This window comes from Miniopterus schreibersii, assembly GCF_964146895.1.
Source record: "Miniopterus schreibersii genome assembly, chromosome: 12".
Lineage (NCBI taxonomy): Eukaryota > Metazoa > Chordata > Mammalia > Chiroptera > Miniopteridae > Miniopterus > Miniopterus schreibersii.
The window spans coordinates 6,109,338-6,127,869 of record NC_138112.1 but is presented as its reverse complement, the minus strand read 5'-3'; the positions used below and the strand labels follow the sequence as shown (position 1 = coordinate 6,127,869).

General features: G+C 47.6%; 1 protein-coding gene across 4 annotated transcripts in view; it reads right to left on the bottom strand.

The window, feature by feature from the left end:
• Positions 1–18,532, bottom strand: part of CADM1 (cell adhesion molecule 1) — a 322,197-nt gene that overhangs the window by 10,262 nt on the left and 293,403 nt on the right. For 2 of the 4 annotated variants that reach the window (XM_081155505.1, XM_081155503.1), the window contains one exon: positions 8,262–8,294. The exons of 1 other annotated variant lie outside the window; for it this stretch is intronic. In XM_081155505.1, the coding sequence (XP_081011631.1) occupies positions 8,262–8,294 (33 nt within the window). Of the gene's footprint in view, positions 1–898; positions 953–8,261; positions 8,295–18,532 lie in introns of all 4 variants that reach the window. One more of the 4 variants, XM_081155506.1, reaches the window with a different exon arrangement.

Here is an 18,532-nt window from a genome sequence, read left to right as displayed (position 1 = left end):
ACTATCTTATTCTCACTGGGTGACACCTGTATTTAATATTTCATCTCAACAGTCATCTATTCAAGGGAGCTGCACTGGAGGGGCAATATGGGACCTTCTCCCAACAGGCTGGAGTGAGCACCCACAGCCCAGGCCTCGCCTTCTCCCTCACAGTGAGGAGGGGTCTTCCTTACTGACTTATTAAGAAGGGACCGATCAAAACGTGCAAGAAGCCACCTCTGGCTGGCAGTGAAGTCTACGACATCACAAAGCTCATGAAATTGTTTAGCCCTGACCGTTTTCAATCCCCCCTTTTAGGATATGCTTTGTATCCTGGATTAGTGACGCCTACATCCTGGAACCAAGCATGAAACCTACTTTTTCAAGAACTCAGTGTGCTGTGAAAAGGTCTCAGGTGGGTAATTAGTTTACATCATGGCGTGTGACAAAACAATTGTCCCCTTCCTACTGCCCCACTTCTAGGAATACATGACAAGGCTTTTCTAGTCTGCCTCACCACAGTAAATGGTCAGTATGAGCTTTTTAAAATAAAGATCTTGTCTCATAATCCAACATCCTTAAATTGCTTTATAATGCAACAGAATTTCTCCTGAACCATTATATACCTAGAACATAAACTTCCATCAACCACTGACCAGAGTGGCTTTGGACAGTCCCAAAGAGGACGGCCTTCAGTGCTTTCAGAGCGTCAGCCTCAATTTGAAATGTGCATGCCACTACTGCAAGGAAGAGAGGCAGGAGGGGAGGAAAATAGTGTTAATAAAATTTATTTTTCTTTAGTCTCAAAATCCACAATTGCTCATTGGTTGCTCAACAAGCCAAATGGCCGTTGTGTGGAAGCGGACAGAGCGCCCACAGGTTGGACGCTGCAGTGCCTTACCTAATGACTAGCCCTTACCTGCGAGGTCCTCACTGTCCAGCTCTTCTGCGGAATTGGGCAACTGAGTAAGGCCTTACAAGTAAAAACAAATCGTTTTTCTTTTCATTCCTCAAGGGACATAAACAAAACACTTAAGAACTGAGGATGAATTTCTTAAAAACATGAGCCAAATCTCTTGCTATCTCTCTTTTTTGGATAGCTTGAATGTATTAATACGTAAGTACATTTCTCCAATCATTTGATTTTGTTATTGATACGCCATTGAGGCAGAAAGATTCCTCAGTCTCCACTTTCAAAGCACATGAAATACGAAGGTGAATGTTTAAAATCACTCATTCATAACGGCATGCAGAAAAGAAAAATAATGAAGCCTGACTGCCGGCTGCTGATTCTCTGATATATCTCTTAAATACAAATATATTCAGATGTTACATACCAACGTAAGTTTGATTTCGCGTTTTACTGTAAATTGAAATCCTTTGCCAATACTGTCAAATACAGTTTATGATCAATTTACGATGCTCTAGTGTCACTTGTTTCGAAGTGGCACAGCATCTGCTAACTGCAGATTGCAGGTTATGCCTTCATCAGAAAATCTGATGTGCAAAATGGTTTTTTAAAAAAGAAAATTTCAAAAATCAGAGGTATTCCTGAAAAACAAAACCCTCAAAGCTGAAAAAGCAGTTAGGTCAGGAGATAATCCAGTGGAGGTCTGGCATGCCCAGAGCCAGTCACCACCAGGGTCGGCAGCCGCGATGGCTCTCAGCTAAGCTCTGGTGTGAGTTAAAAGAAGGGAAAAGTAGAGAAAGAACGGGGGGCTCGGCTACGAGAGGGCGCGTCTTCCCCTTGCTTTGTGCTTACTAAGCACTGCATGCTGTTGGGCAATCAGGGGCCTGCACTTTTTCCTTGGTGCTCTGCTCCAGGCCCCGTTCAACTGCTCCAGGTCCTCTAACTTGCACTATCCCTAATATATCTCTAATGGGACTTGTCACTTTTGGAGATATTTGTGGACCTATTAAACTGCAGGGTCTTTGACGAGAAGGGGACATCTCGTTTATTGTTTCATCTTTCCCCTCGCTTGTAGCCAAGCACAAAGTGTGTGCTTGGTACGGATTTGCTGAATTGAGGACTTGGGAGCAACACTCAGTGAACTACCAGCCAGGGCACAAAAGCAACCCAAACAAATGCTCTAGAAACAAGAGATGGCAAACTGATCCCACTATTTTAAAAAAAACACCCAAATTAGCAGAAACACTCATGTTGAAATGGTCAGTAAAAACTTGGATTTTCTAAGTTGTTTTATAACCAAGCCAGATGAATATTATAGCTGGGTTGGTGCTACGAAGAGAAAAGGCCACATCTTCTGGTCCTGATTTCCACCAAGACCCTGAGATTCAATGGCAGGTGCCAATTAAAAATGGAAAGATTTTGAATCCATGAATGTTCCCAAACTATGGATTTAGGTGAATAAAGGGGAAGCAGTGAGCAATGCAATAAGTTATAGAGGTAACTGCGTAGGGATGCTATCCATTTGTTCTGAAACCTGATCGGTTGAAAGTGTTCCTATTTCTGGTTGGCTTTACCCATTGTATAAAGACTAATGAATACAATTATTTGAATAATTGTTATAAATGGGCAGCATAAAGTACTTCTCTGTAGTTAATTATGAATTTGAAGTTCTCAGAAGGCTAATCCCTCACTTCTGTGTGGCCCCGTGAATTCAGTGTCCCGCATATGTGCTTGGCGCCCACTGAGCCACACTAAACATGGATGTTCGAGGCAGTGCTACTGCTCAGGGCATGTCTCCTTGGAGAGGGCATTAGCAAGCTGATTTAAAAAAATAAAGACAAATATGCTTATGAAATATCATTGATATGCAGTTTCCCATTAAAAAGCAACAGACAGTTGATATATACCTCATTAAAGACAAAACTGTCATTTTTAATGGCACAAACTTTAAAATGTACCAAGTCATGTGGGGTCCACTGCTCAGATTACATCTGAAAGCAGGAAGTCGTTACCTTAGTGGCGCTACACCTGCGACTGTATTTTACGAGTCTGCAGTGCTCTGCCACAGTTAGATCACTTCTGAATAAATGCCATTAGGACGAGTTCACTGAAGCACTGAGTGTGCCTGGGACGACATGCGAAATTCACCTCCCAAACTGCTCTGACTAGGTGGTTTTCTTCCATGTTAAGAGTTATACACCCTCATGTTCTCAAAGACGACCAGGAGGATGCATTTCATATAGCAGGGAACACTCCCCAAAGGAGCCGTCCAGCTTCACCGTGACGAGAGCACTGGGATTTCCTCTTTAAACTTTGGTAGCCTCCGTTAAAGCCCCTTGGGCATTCTCATTAAGTTCTAGTCAACAAATTCCTTTAGACGTTGCTAAAGGTATAAAAGTGTACTTCTGGTCCACACGGGATTTTTCTAAGCTATTGGTAAAGTCCTGCAGTGCAAACATGATAATTTGCTATCTGCACTGTAACTGCCTCTTCGGAGGACATGGAATTTCGCTTCTTCAGGGGCTGGACGCCCTGCACACAGTCAGCCTCTTCACAGAGCATCTGTCCTGCCTACTCCCTGCAACAGAAATCGCTGGCCTCTAAGTGGTGAGATTTTAAACCAGGTTAAGGAAAATCTCAAACATTAGAAACAGTAAGAAATCCTAGAAATAGTTCAATAAATTCAAAGTCACGGTCAAGCAAAATTTGAATGTTTGTGGGTTCAGTTCATCAGGGTTTCTTTTATCTTTTTTCTCTTTTTTTAAAGAAAATTTCAAAAAAGAACGATCCAATAAAACCTGTAGGAAACAAAACAGCCCATGGGCCCTGGTCGCATTCCCACTGTGAAAAGTAGGAGGCGGTCTCTTACCTAAACGGCGCGCGTCTGCTCGCTCGGCATTTTATGGAAACTCACTTCCATCACCAGCCACAGAGGTTTCAGATGGCCCTGGAGTTTTAATCTAAGAGCTCAGCCATCCTGTTCTTTCTGCTTTGTCAGCTTTTGTGGAGTTTTCCCTTCTTCCCATTAGCAGAAATTTGGTTCACGCCGTTAAACAGTAGCCACTGTTTCCAAACTGCATGTCAAGGCGGCAGCGCAGTCTCTGGGTCCTGCAGCCACTCGTGACCTCAGCTGGTGCTGAGTGCAACACGCACTGTCTGCAGAGCCCCGACTGGTGCCAGTCTCTGGCGCCTCCGCCGTGCACGCGTGCAGAGATGTGCGGGGGACACACGGGTGTGGACATAGAGGTTGCAATAATGCTCACTGCTGGCGGCTCCTTTAAAACGGGCTTCCCAATTTCCCACAATTGGACAGGTAGTGAGAGAAGCATTTCATGTGCTTTTAGAGTTTTGTCATGGCTTGCACTGCTTACGAAATGTCAGGAAAGGGAGACTCATGGGGCAGTTACCCAAGGGCAGTGGACTAGGGTAGAAACATTTTGAAACCAAAAGGGAAAGTGAAAAATTATTTCAGAGGGGTTCCAGGTTTGAGTCTTAACACAATGACATACTGAATTTAAAAATATTTAAAAAGTCATTTGGGAGATCTAAATTCATGAGATCATCAGCATCTAATGTATCAAGAGGTGGAAAGCAAAAGAACAGTTAGATTTGAAAATAATAAAATAGAAGGGGGAGAGGGAGGGAGGGAGGGAGGCAGGGAGGGAGGGAGGGAGGGGAAGGGGAGGAGAGGGAGGGAGGGGGAGAGGGATGGAGAGGGAGGCAGGGAGGGAGGCAGGGAGGGAGGGAGAGGGAGGGGAGGAGAGGGGAGAGGAGGGAGGGAGGGAGAGAGGGATGGAGAGGGAGGGATGGAGGGATGGGGAGGGAGGGAGGCAGGGAGGGAGGGAGGCAGGGAGAGGCCTCTCAAACCCAGAGGAAGCCAGCTGAGGGCAGTGCAGCAAAAGCACAAGCACTATTCCAGACCATGGACATGCTGTCACCCAAAACCTCACATGGGGAGGTGGGTGGGGGATGAGAGAGGGGCACACAGGGCAGAAAGAGAACAAGGCACAAGACACTGACAGAGAAGCACCCACATTTGAACAAATAAAAACCATGGCACGCACCCGCACATCGTAACTATGACAGGTGCAGCACCGGGGCTGTAAGCCCCTCATGCATTCCTGCCCTCGGGGTCAGGCAGGTGGTGCAGGGAGGGTGAGGCAGGGGCTGTTTGCATCGCTCGACATGCACACATAACACAGGAGTCTTCCTGGCCAGGCCTTAAGGATGAGCTCCAAAAACACAAATGCTCAGGATCCTTGTTCAAAGTAAATCCCTTTGGTTACCCTGGTCTAAAAATCCCATCTTACACTCGTATCTATCTTTACTGTCAATTAGATCATTAAAAACACATTGTGGCTGGTTACTGTTTGGTTTCTTTTTGGAGAAAATCCATTTGAGTTTGAATCATGCCCATGCACTTCTAACCTTCCAAAACATGCTTTCTGTTCCAATCAGATACTGGTAAGAACAAATGGTCAACATACATAAACAACCGGTATACGTCATACATACTCTAGCAACACAAGCTTGAATAAAGTGTTTTAATGAGTCTTCAAAGGAAAAGCTTTTTATAAAATTATTTTTTCTTTTCATAAAAGAGAAATATGGAAATCCAGTATAAAAACTTTTAAGACCAATAAAACGGTCACGACTGCCTGACCTGATACGTCTTGTCATTTAAGTTGCCAGTTATCAAACCATGACGTTTCCTAGGCCCGGTCCCCATGCTGAACACCCCGCGATTATCCTCGACTGAATCTAAGTCAGATGTAGCTACACTGAAGTGGTGTTTTAGCCATAACTCACTCAAGTAAAATCATTTCTCCAGCTTCATTTCCTTGGAAATCTGGCCCCTGCGCTGTAATTTCTACCGCATTCCTATTACAGTTTCTATCCTGATAGCTGACCTGGAGGACTTTTCCCCCCGTCAAGAAAAATTCGAAATTTTAATTTGGTTTTCATTAAAGCTCTTTGCTGGAGAGTATGCTGCTCAAAATAGTGGTCGGACCCCTCGTGAGGAGGCTACGAGGGTTTTAGACGAGCTGGAGAATGTGTTCATAAATGTATTATATAGGGATCAGCCTGGGTTATCACTTCTCTCCTGCTGTGAAGGGACCATATGTGTAATTAAAATATATCTTATTTATTATAATATATACATATACAGGGTGTCCCAAAAATGTACACACTCTTTGAGTAATTATAAAATTACTCAAAGCGTTTATTAAAATACATTTCATTTTCAAAATTGAGCTATCAGCTGTTAAAATGTATATAGGTTGTTTTGGGACACTATATATATCTCTTCTTAATTTCTTTTTTCCTCCCCAAACTTCCTGGCTCTACACACTGCTGGTCAGTAACATCCTACAGAGGACTCGCTGGCTCAGCCACTGTCCCCGAGCTGGTAGGACAGCGGCTGCTGTGCGCAGTGCAAGACATGCGCTTCCTGCCGGAGGACTGCTCTAAAACCCGATTCCGGGGCCCTCCACTGTGCCGCACAGGGTCCCCTTCACTTCCTCTCCCAGGGAGAAAGACCTAGGGTGTCCTAGACTCACGACTGGCCCCTAGGCAAACTTCGCATTTTTCAGGTCAGGGGACACATTTGCTACTGTGAAGAAACACCCCACACAAGTACATCCATCAGTCACAAAGCACATGGAGTGCAGGGAACGGATCCAGAAAACCCAACTCTGGAGTCTTAGGAGGTAAATGATCAGAATTTCCTCAAAGATCTCACAGAATTCAGGAACCTTACGGTTACATTTGACCCCAGAGTTAACTACGGGGGGCTCAGAACGTAAAGCATCTTAAAAGAAGAGAACAAGATCTCTTGAGCTACATTAAAAGGGCCTCAAAGCTCTGAGGATAATCGATAAAAGTCAGGAAGTGCTCAATTAATGATGAAACCTACAAATAACTGAGCTTAATGGAGTGCGGTCCCGGAGATGTAACAAGCACTATGGGGCATTAACCTCAGAAAGTGAAGTTTTATACCTAATTGATTTCTCATGATCGTCAGTGTGTTTGGCCCTTTAACTTTATGAACTTTTCCCTTTGTGCAAATGGCAGGAAAGGGCAGGGTGAGCTGGGAGGGCGTGGGGAGGGCTATAGTGCTCCACACCTAAGTTTGTTTTTCTTTCTAGAATTCCTCATCGGCAAGTCCAAGTCTGGGGGTGATGGGCCAAGCGTCAAGGCCTGCCCTTCAAGGCCAGCTCACAGAGGACAGGCTTTGCTAAGAGATTTCTGATGGGTAAGTCCTCAGGTGCAGGTCTACTTAAGGAAGCCAGTCTGTGCTAGGAAGAGATGCTTCTCTAAAAGCTGAATGAACAGTCCAGGGCTGGCTGATCACCTCTTGTCATTTTGGTGATAGATTTCAACACTGCACAACATGCAAAGTGATTTAAGTAGGTCCTTTACCAAACAATTCCCTTGGATTCAATTATTAAAGTTCAGCCCACTGTTTAACTAACATATCTGTCTCCAAGCACAGTATCAGCACTAAGTAATAAGTAATCTACAGATGAAATAGGATCCTGATTTTCTGATTGGAGCGATGTAAATTGTTAACAGACTTACTCCAAGCCACTAAGTCAGTGGTGGAATTGGGAAAGGATTTCCCCACTCCCCATCCTAAGCTTCACTCTGCTTTTATCCCCTTTTGGTTAAAATCTTAACCGAACTTTTTAATATTTTAACTTTTTAATATTTTTTCTGCAAGTTACCTACACACAAGTGACTTTTTTAAAGTCCCAGTTTATGCTGTTAAAATATGTATATTGTGTCATTCTTGGTTTGGAGCTGTTTCCTGCCGAATGTTAACATAAATGTTTGTGCACACAGAGGTGAAGGGTGAAGCAGAGGGTAGAGGGTCAGGGCACAATTAACAGAAGGCGGTGGCCTTCCTCCTCCATCTCCTGAATTCAGCAGGAGTCTTCGCCCTGACCTTCAGTCTCAACTGCTAATGACACACGACCCCTCTTCCAAAGGCACCTGGGACTCCAGCCTGTATGCGAAGAAAGCAGCTGGGCCTTCAGTCAGATGCTACAATTTGTAGGTGAATTTTAGTGATCTGAAGTCCCCTGTACTTGAGTGTCTGGTGGGTTATGTAACTAAGGGCCACGTGCAACTGACACTCCTGCCACCCCAGCCGGCGAGGAGGCCTCCTCAGGTTGCAACACTGGCTACTGAACTCGCAACAGAAATGACAAGACTCCACATCTGTCAGGCCTTTAGCAGTTACGGTATATTTATGAGATCGTCTACTCGGGACGGGGCTGCCCTTGAAGACTACATTCCTCCTTCTCCCAGGCTTGCCTTGCCTCTCAGCAGTGCTGAGGAAGTAGATAAACAGTAATGTGATACCAACCGTGAACTGCGGGTTCTGTCGTCGCCGTGGCGTCTACAGACGGGAACAGAGGATTGGAGGAAGGGAAGAAACAGGAGGAACGGCATGCAAAAAAAGGGAAAATGGAAAAAAATGGAACAGATAATATATGAGCAGGCGTTCAAAGAACATCGCGTGACAAGCAATAATAAATGAAAAGCAAAAAGCATTTGAAGTGAGTTGCACTGTTTTAAGACATGCCTTCAGCTCCAAGCTGCGAGCCAGTGGGGAGCACAGTACACCCTTTGGTTCTGGGGTCTCACCGGGACACACCTACTTGCCGGTCAGTAGTCAGGGAACATGCAACGTGACGAGAAACACCAGTGTGAGCTCAGCATCAGGCTCAGGACGTGACCGAGAAGCTGGGTCGGCAGCCAGCAGAGCGATGGGCTCATCCATTCAAACATTGCCTTTGTTCCAGCCCAGCCCACCCGGCACGCGGGTCAGGGCTGCGGCGAGGCCTCACTGACTCCACTGCACTTTCTGGTCCTTTCATGGCTTATGCCCAGGTGCCTGAGATGAATCTACGGGCCCAAGTTTCCCATCCAGGGTGTTCAGCAGAGTTCAGCTGGAAAGTTCAATTAACTGGGAGGCCATGGGATGAACATGTTCAAGGTTTTCAGATTAGTTTCTACACACACACATGCCCCCCACACCCCCAATCACACACCTGCACTCACATACCACACATACACACACACGTCACACACACATACTCACCCCCGCACCCCCATACACACCTACACTCACACACCACACCCCCCCACACCACACACACCACATACACCCCCCACACACACATGGGCGCGCACACCACTAATCCATTCCTTACCCTGCGGATTTTACTACGTTATACTCGAGGGGCAGGAGTCTGTCACGGAAACACCCAAGTCAACACAATTTGCCAAATGCCACTTCTGATCATGAGACACTCCCAAAATTAGAGTCTCTGGCCAATCACTTGCTCACAATTCAGAGCCACATTCGCCGCTGTGAGCGCCAGGAGTCCCGCCCTGGTGGCTGCCTCAGGAGGCAGCAGGGACGTCTTCACTGCCAGAGGCACCTGCTGTGGAGTAAACGCGGTTGTCTCTTGCTCTTCTAGTTCCATGCTGGTAAGTTTCCTCCTCCTGCCAGGCTCCTAACCCAGGCCTGTGGTGCCAGCTCCACTTTGCAGGAAATTCCCAAGGCGCTCAATAAATTTGCTCTCTATTTTTGGCTAGAGGGGAAGTGGAATAACTATCTAACAAAATGCATGGTGACATTCTTTTTCCAGTGTCACTTTAACACCACTCCTCTGGCCAACTCCACACTAATGTCAACCTACCCGGTTGGGCTTTAGTTTCAGTTCGACGTCTCGCAGGTGCATTTCCTTCCATGCTCCCCTCTGGCCAGAAGGAAGTGGTGACACCCACAGGGCGCCGGTGGCCTCTAGCTGACGTGGAGCTCTGGGTTAACACTGCAGGAGTTTCCTGTCCTGTTTATAATGCAGCTATTTAGTTGGCAATTATTTTCACGAGTTTTGGGGATTTCAAAAGACTCTTTTGGACTCAACATAGGCAATGTTTAAATGCACTGGGATGCTAAACACAACTTTCTTTTTGTCAGACGAGCCTGGTGCTTCCCATTTATGAATATGACAGGCGAATCCGCACTGGTGTTCCCTTTCGTTGGCATACTTTCCTTAGGCCCTTATCCCACCAAAAAATCAGAGCCCTTCTAAGGAGTGAGAATTAACCAGAGGTCTGAGAGGCCACTGTAGCTTAATATAACTTTTAGCTGGGTTTTTGAAGAACAGATAAAGGAAAGAAAAGCATAAAATTCACCACATCAGAACATGATACTTACAAGTCAAGTCTGTATGCATAAAATAGCAGTAAAAACACCCCAGATTATACAGTTGAAACATCTACACCAGATTCTCATGACACAGTTGACACCTCTTTACTTGAACATCCAAGTCAAATGTTAGTTTGAGATGCTTCCAATTTGAAGGGCAAAATCCAATGCACATTTGCACAGAAACTCTGAAATGCATTCTCATACAATTTATAGCTAGGCTCTGGCTCCTTCCCAACATTTAAAAGAAGCAATAAACACTTTGTCTCATTATTTTTATAGTAGCATTTCTAACATGCTTTATTTTCAACAGGTAAATCATTAGTACAAAATGAAAGCAAGGAGGTGGAGTAAAACCTAAAGGTTAGAGTCCTCAAAATTAATAGCTTAGCATTAACCAATGACTCCCGGATCTACTGTCTTCCTACATCACAACATTGCGTCAGCTTTATGACGAAGTTAGACTAAGTGAAGCTACGAGAAAATAGACTAAGGAAAGTTCACAGGACAGCTTGCTTCCCCTTTCTAGGGACGGGAAACCCATCACTGCACCCAAAAGGGCAGGAGAAAGGGAGGGTGGGAAGGAGAAAACACGTTCTAAACAGTTCAAGGCAAACACAGGTTCAAGTCCAACAACAGAGTCCCTGCAGCAGGTAAGGGCAAAACCATGGCCAGCCAGGGAGCAGAGCAGCAGAAACAGGCTGGCTACAGAGCTCACAAGACCGAGGGTGTACCCCGGAGTCGCACGCCCCATTTCTCTAACAGCATCTGCTGTGCTATCTGAAAAGAAGGCTATTTCAAGTAAAGAATTCAAGACAATTATTCAGAAGTGACTCTGTGCTCCCCGCAGGAGAGCACTGTGACACAATCTAATTCTCCATAATTGCATTACGGCTTCCTGCGGAAACCAGACGCCCGGCTCTGAAGCGAGAGCCGCCCGTGAAGTGGGATTGACAAGGGATCTTCATCAGAAGGCTGGCGAGATGCGCGGGCCCACGCCTGCGAATCAACTTGTGGGGTCACTGCATTGTTTGACAACACTCTCAGGCAACCTGCAAATAGTAAACTCCCAATATAAGTTAGAAACGCTGTAATTAGCCTGAAAACGAGAGTGCCTAACTGCCATAACAAGGGCTTTTTTGAACTTCGTTTCGTCTCGTCTCTGAGCAGGGCCATCAAGCAAAACAGGCCCCAGAAAGTTAAGCTGGACTCTCGGTGGTGCAGGGTTAGAGATTAAAAAGGCTTCGCCGAGCTTTTGTCTCTATTTTAATTTTAATTACAGTGAAGGCGAATTTATTGTACACTTATTTTATATGGTCAACACAAAACCACCCAGTGTCCTTGAAAACCCCACAGGGGTGCCCATTCTTACCAGCCCCTCTCTAGCTGTTTAATGGTATAATCAAGGTGTCCGAGGGTGCGCCCACACGGCTATCGGAAAGATGTGCCTCTCACTAAATACTGACTTTTCTTCTTAGTCTCCCAGCCTCACAAGCAATTTATGGGACCCCATCTTGAATAAATTAAACATCATCTATATTTCATGTTGCAGAATGTGATATTCACAAAATGAAAAGGCCCCAACAATGTGTGAGATTAGAGACACTAGCCATTTAACCAAGTAGAAAAAAAGTGACTGCCTGAGAGGCAGCTGGGCAATATTTAGTTGAAACAGTCATGTGTAAGCTCCACTGTGGCAAATTCTAATCCTTTCATATGGATTCTCTCCAACTTAGAATTGTTCATCGAGTGTGACAGACTGGGGGTTTAAAACTAATCCATAAATTAGTCCGTGGTCTCAAACACAACGGGTGCCATAAATGAAAATGAAAATCCTAGAACAAAATTAAATTCACAACCTTAAATACTTTTTCTTCTCCAACTGCTCTGCGGTGCTCCTGCTCCCCGATGCAGTCACTGCAAGGCTGCGTTGAGGGGGGCTTTGAGGGGAGCGAGCGGGGTGTACATTAAAAAATGCAGTGTAATAACCCAGAGAACCCAATCTGCTCGAAAGCTGAGCTTAATTGTAAAGAATTTAAATTCTCCCATTTTGATTGTCATAAGCTTAAATGAAAGCATACTAAGCAGTCCAGACATATTTTAATACACTTTCCCCCAGTTTATTTTCGTAACTAAAGTCAATAAGGAGCCGATGGGTTTCCTTAATTGAATTCCCTTTCAGTTTCTGTTAGGGAGCTGCTTTAAATCCAGACACTAGGGCAGGAAAGGAATCCCCCTAATAATTTTATTTTCATAGTTGTGCTGCACTGGCCAATATAGATTAAATACAGCTGTCCCCTTTTGTTTATTTATTTACTTAGACTTATTTGAGATTTATTGAAAGCAAAAATACGTGCTGGAAAATTAAACTTTGAAATGTATTTCCTACTGGTTTCTTGGTTAGTTTTCTTTCCGTCTACGTGTCTATGTTGTGCTTTAATTAAACTCCCATTTACCGGGGGTGGGAGAAGCGGACAGGAACAGACTGGCAGCTAAAGGCCGTATCTGAGAGTGACGACACAGCTCTCTCACCTCTGAAGTCCTCCCCTTCGACGGCAGAGACTGCGTGTCATAGAGCAGCAGGAAGGGGAGGGATTTTTTTTGGTTAAACAATTTCAAGTTTTGTTAAAAGCTTCTGCAGAATTGTTCCCTGGTGCTGCTGTGCCCCTGAGATCTTTTCATTTGAAAACCAGATGTTCTGAAAATACTGTAACAGGAACCTGTACAGTGGTTTCATTTAACAAGGAAAACGATCCCTCTGTCGTGCTGTGTGTGAATGCTGGTGGAAGAAAGGGCAGGGCGCAGGGAGGCGAGGACAGAGGAGGGTGCCGCACTGGGGGTGGTGGGAGAGGGAAGTGGCGGCCGTAGCTAACATTCATCCTGGGTTAGACGCCCGAGGTCTGGGTCCTTCCCGCCAAGTCCCTATTTCCACGCCCAAGGTAGCTCTACCTACCACTTTTCATCCCAAGAAACCTCTTTATGATATTATTGCTTGCAGATAAGTATGGAAATGATGACAGAAACATTAGAAAAAAAAACCTCACTTTCCATCTCTCATTCTTGTTTTTAAAAAAATGCAGAATCAGATGAGCTTTATCACTGCAGTGTTCTAATTGCTTCCCTTCCCTCATAAATCAGTATGGGTCAAAACCTGGTAGGCTACGATGCTGTTTGTAATAGGTTTATAATCATCAGCAAAATAAAAATGCACTCACTTAAGACAGTATGAAAAAATGGTCATGTTCTTTTGGGGCAAAACTTTCATTTCATAAAAGGCCACACGAGTATTTACTAGTGTCTAACAATATTCTTGTCACCAGGCATCCTGGCACATCAGGACCACTCAATAAGTACTCAATAAACAGTGAATGAAAAACCGTCTTCACGGGGCAGATGCCAACTCCAGAGAAAAGGCAATTTAGCAAACATTCTAGGATGAAAGATGAGCATTTTCTAGTAACAATGGTTAATATATGCCTGGAACATAAACACACACACTGAAGGTAGATGCTTGGAGCAAGTTAGGCCTTCAGGCTTCATTCCCAAAATGCCATTCTTTCTTTTCTTATTTCCGTCCCCCCCACTCCCCGCCTGCCAATCTTGCTCTTTCCCTCTGACATCTCACTTCCCAAAGGCATTATAAAAAGGTTTTTCTTTGCCAGAATGAGACTGCCACCAAGGTCCCTAGAAAATTCACATCTGGTTCCCTTTAGGGAGGGGTTTCTCAGTCAGCATTTTGGGCCAGATAATTCTTTCCTGTGCGTCCCCCCTGTGCATTATAGGGTGTTTAGCAGCACCCCTGGCCTCTACCCATTAGATGCCATTAGTACTCTGAGTTGTGACAACCAAAAACGTCTCCAGACACTGCCAAAGGCCCCGGGTGGGGGGTGGGGAGCGGGCACTGGAGGGACTGGTGCATTAACACTGCCCTCAGTTGAGAACCACTGCTTTAGGGAAGGAGACCCAGGATCCTATGAGGATAATTACGGGGAGAAGAGGCTCATCCACGAGGCCCTGAAAGGCAGGGGAGGTGGCTGTGCCATCCCTTCTTACTCACGCTTACCCTTCCTCGATGGCACAGACCTGCCCTCCCCCTCTGGCGCTCGCCTGTCTTCTGCCCCTGCCGCTGTGGGCCCTGCCCACGTACCTCCTGCTGTGGCGTGCACGCAACCCGGGCAGTCCTCCCGCGCCACACGCTGAGGGGCTAAAGGATCTGCTGGCTCCACAGGCACTCGCACAGGGCTGTGCATATTACGGTGCGTGATCTTTGTTGAATGCACCCCTAAAACCAGGCAGGCACACACCCTTGCACCACGCGACCACCACCAGCCAAGGAAGAGCCAGCGGCCCGGCCCCGGGGAAGGGGCTGCCCGCGGGGAAAGCTTCCCGCTGCAGCTTACACGCCATGCCCGAGTCAGCCTCAAACCCAGGGGTGCTCCTCTCTGTACCTAAGAAACTGCAAGCCTGCGCTGTGGTCTGCATCTCCATTTGGCGCAGTCTACAGATGTTCCTGAAGGACATGGGCCGTGCCACTTTCTTTACCTGTGGCATCTGAACTGCACTACACTCGGAGCTTACGCTGCTGGACTATGAAAGCCAGAGCAAGGGCGTGAGCCTGAGGGCGGGGCTCACTGTCTCCAGCTGAACGGTCTTGAGGTCTTAGATACCCATAAGAAAAACTCTGCCAGTTTCTTTTCCAAGAAACAAAAAATACTTAATTGGGTATGTATTTTAAAAAGAGAAAAACTCATTTAGAAATGACCTACTTCATTCTTATGAAGGGATTTCTAAGTATTTCTGAATTTGGCCCTACAGCTATTCATTTCTCATTCTAAGGTGATTTTAACTTTTTAATTGATGGTGGTCGCACACACAGTATGGCCTGCAGGTTGGGCGCCTCCTGGCCTAAGCATTACACAAGCGCTGTGAAGGGTGTTCGCACCGAGTGCTGGGCTCTGTGGGGCCCAGGGCGAGCCTCTGACCGGGCAACGAGACAGAAGCAGCGGTGCGCCCGCAACCAGGGAGGGGAGCACCGCACTCTCCTGTGGTGATGAGGGAAAAGCTCATCGCACTGCAGACGGGCGAAAGCTGTCACCAAGCGCAGAAACAGGTAAGTCCAAGTGCGCCTGACACACGAAGCCAACTAACTTCAGAAAGTCCGGAGCGAGCCGAACGCCCCCGCCCCTCGGGCCGGCTTTCCTTCGGCTCTGGCTTCTCGGGGGAGCCTGTATGAACATTCTTACCCAGCAGTGGCCGGCAGTCTCTGTGTGCTGACAGAGGGCTGCAGGGACAATGTCAATCACGCAGTTTGCCCCCCATATGACAGCACAGACCTTCACGAATGAAACCACGTGGACAACCTGACATGATAAAGAAAAAAAGAGAAGGGAGAAAGGAGGGGTGCCTGCCAATGGCAATGCCTGGAACAGGAAGTCATGCTGAAGGTCAACGTCCCTGACGGAGAGCAAGGCACCAAAGACGCTAAGAGCAGGTCACACCGAGGCTCCGCGTGGCTCCCGGCCACTTCTACCCCTGGGTGGGTTTGTTTTTAATTTGGAAAAAGATTCTAATGCTATTAATGCCCTTATATGCTTGTAAGGCCATAACAGCGCCGACATGGCAAACTGACAGCAAGCACTCCTTTCAGTGCAGCAGAGCCTGCACAGCCGCCCCCCACGAAGCTGCCTTCACGCGGAGGCCCCTGCGCACAGGACGGGGAGGACCGGCGCCGGCTGCTCCCGCCCACCCCCGCTGCGACTCCGAGGGGGCAACAGCGACGCAGGCTGGGTGCACAGGCCCTTTCAGGGGTCTCCAGGACGAAGCTGTAACCTGCTTTGAGGGAGCTGGGTGACTGGGAGCTCAAGGACAGTCTGCCTCCCTAACACGGGGATAGTCCTGGTTACAGAAGATCGACGGTAACAATGGAACACTTTCTTCAGAGAAACCAGAAATCAACTATGGCCTTTTGAGTTTAAAAATATTTTTCTACTGCATTTGTACATTTCCTTGTAATGAAACTCTGACCTGGGGAATGGGTTTCAGTTATTGCATTTGCCTGGGAGAGAAGAAATAGATGACTGTGGGCTGCTGCTGCTGCTTCTTCAAGCTCAGGCTTTATGTTACTGTCATTGGATTTAGCTGTTGAAGCTTTTAAGGCTAATGGTGGCTGTAATATACCAAAGAGTGCAAGAGAGAAGAGTGGAAATTAATTTAGCTGCACATTTGTCAAGGTTCAGTTTGGAAAATGTTGCAGGAACCGATCCAAGTCTAGGAAGCCTGGACCTTTACGTGAGACACAGAACCATTCAGCTCATAACCTTTAGTCTGTTTGGAGAAAGGAGCGAATGTTAAATTCCACAGGTGTACTTTCTGGGCGAGATAAACGTATGTAAGACTGCCTGTTAAGACAGTAAGCCTAGAAGATCACACCCACTAAGGCAGCAGATTCTCCAGTGTTGTTTTAGTGGCGATTTTCCTTGAGCTGCTCTTGGGCGTGCCAGTGAGGACCTGGGAATTCATGACCACAAGTGCATTTGTGTGCACAGAAGGTTCAATTGCTGACACCAGGAGCTACAGTGTGCCTGTGAGATCACCTTGCATGACCTTGAACTGAGAAGCCAGGAGCAGAGTGAGTCCAGGAGCAGAGAGAGTGAAGCCAGGACAAGGTCCTATCATAGATGCCTTTGGTGGACGGGAATACGACACTGTTTATTTAAAATGTCCTCTTAAGTGGGGTGTCTGCAGTCTGAGCTGACAGCAGCGAATAGGAGCTGCTGGAGGACATAAGACCAGCTGGAGTCGGGGTGAAGGGGTAAGAGCTGGGCCCGCAGCGCCTCTGCCAGGCTGCTGAGACTGACTGGGGGGTTAGTTTAGGGAGCGTGAAGACAGGCCTTAGAGAAAGAAAAAGCCTAAGCTGGAGAGAGGCCAGCCCCAAATGGAAAGTGTTGTTCTACATGAAAGAGAGCCATGGTGTCTGTACCGTGAGCGAGGCCTCAACTGCCTTGAACTGCGACCCTGGCTAGCTCTCCACGGAACCAGCTACAGGAGAGCTAATAAAGGCTGGCGCACCCTGGGCAACCCTACAAAGACGGAACGGAACGGATGGCTGCAGGTGCTCCGCAAGGGACGGGGCTCCACGTGCGGGCCAGTGGAGCTCGGGCGAAGGAACTGACACCAACACCCACAGGGCGGCCCAGGGGACTGGAAACCTGGTGACACGCGTGCAGGCCTAAGGAGGCACACCGCCCAGACGAGAGGTGAGGCCGGCCAATGGCTGGGGCGGAGGACGTGCAGCTGGCAGCACAGCTGCCCTGGGAACCGGAGTTGGGAAGGGACCCCTTTACTGTGCTTGCCGATGGTCTAGACGGGGAGGATCCATCCACTCTACGGACAAACTGAGTTTACTGAGACGCAGGGGAGCCAAAAAACCAAAACAAGCTAAAGCAGAAATACACACGGACAAGAATTTAGGAAGCAGCCTCCATAGAGCTGAGTTCAGAGTGAGACATAAAGACCAACTGATGGGTTTTCAGAAGATCTTAAGTTAAGGCACCGATGTTTTCATAACCGACATTCGAAAACATCCTCACTAGTGGCGTCAAGATCTCTCTGTTCCCCTGCCCGCTGCAAAGGTGAAGAAACCCGAGTTCGGATGAGACTCCTCCTTCCGTAAATACTCTGACTGCCATCACGTCTCCCTGACTCCTGTGAAAACTGAAGTCTCCAGAAAGTCATCGCAAGTGATGGCGCCACACCTAGGGTGGTGAAGAGGGTTTCCCCAGGAAGACGGGGGGATGGCCGCGCAGTGCCTTTAGGAAAGCCCGGCGTGGGGGCCGCACACCCGGGCGCGCGGCTCAGGGGCGGGCCTTGCGGTCTCACCAGACAGCAGAATGGAAGAGAAAGTTACTTTTTAAAGAGGGGTTTTCCTCACAGAATAATCGTTTGACATGTTTCTGTGTAAACAGTGGGTGGCGAAGGCCTTACCTACGGAAATCCTGCGTGTCTAGGCGACAGGATGCGCCGTGACCCTTTGCTCCTGGTGGACAGAGGACTCCGGCTCCCACACGGCACCGCCGAGCAGTACGAGGGCCGCGGGAGCCCAGGGAGGGGGGTGGCGCGCCTCCCCTCAGTGACAGTCGGACGGGAGGCAGCGGTCACGGGAGCCCGCGCATCAGTGCAGGGGTAACGCGGCGGGCGCAGCGGCCACGGCTGCCTCTCGCCCCCCACGGTTCACGGGCCGCGCGGCAAAGGCAGGGCCTCCCTCCAATGTCTTGGGGCGACCCAGGCGACACAAACGGGCAACCGCGCGGTCAGCAGGAGGATGGCGCTGCCCTGGGGACATGGCCCACGCGGGCACGGTAAAGGGGTGTCTCCCTTCGCGTGGCTAAGATGAAGGCGAGACGAGAAGACCCAGGCCA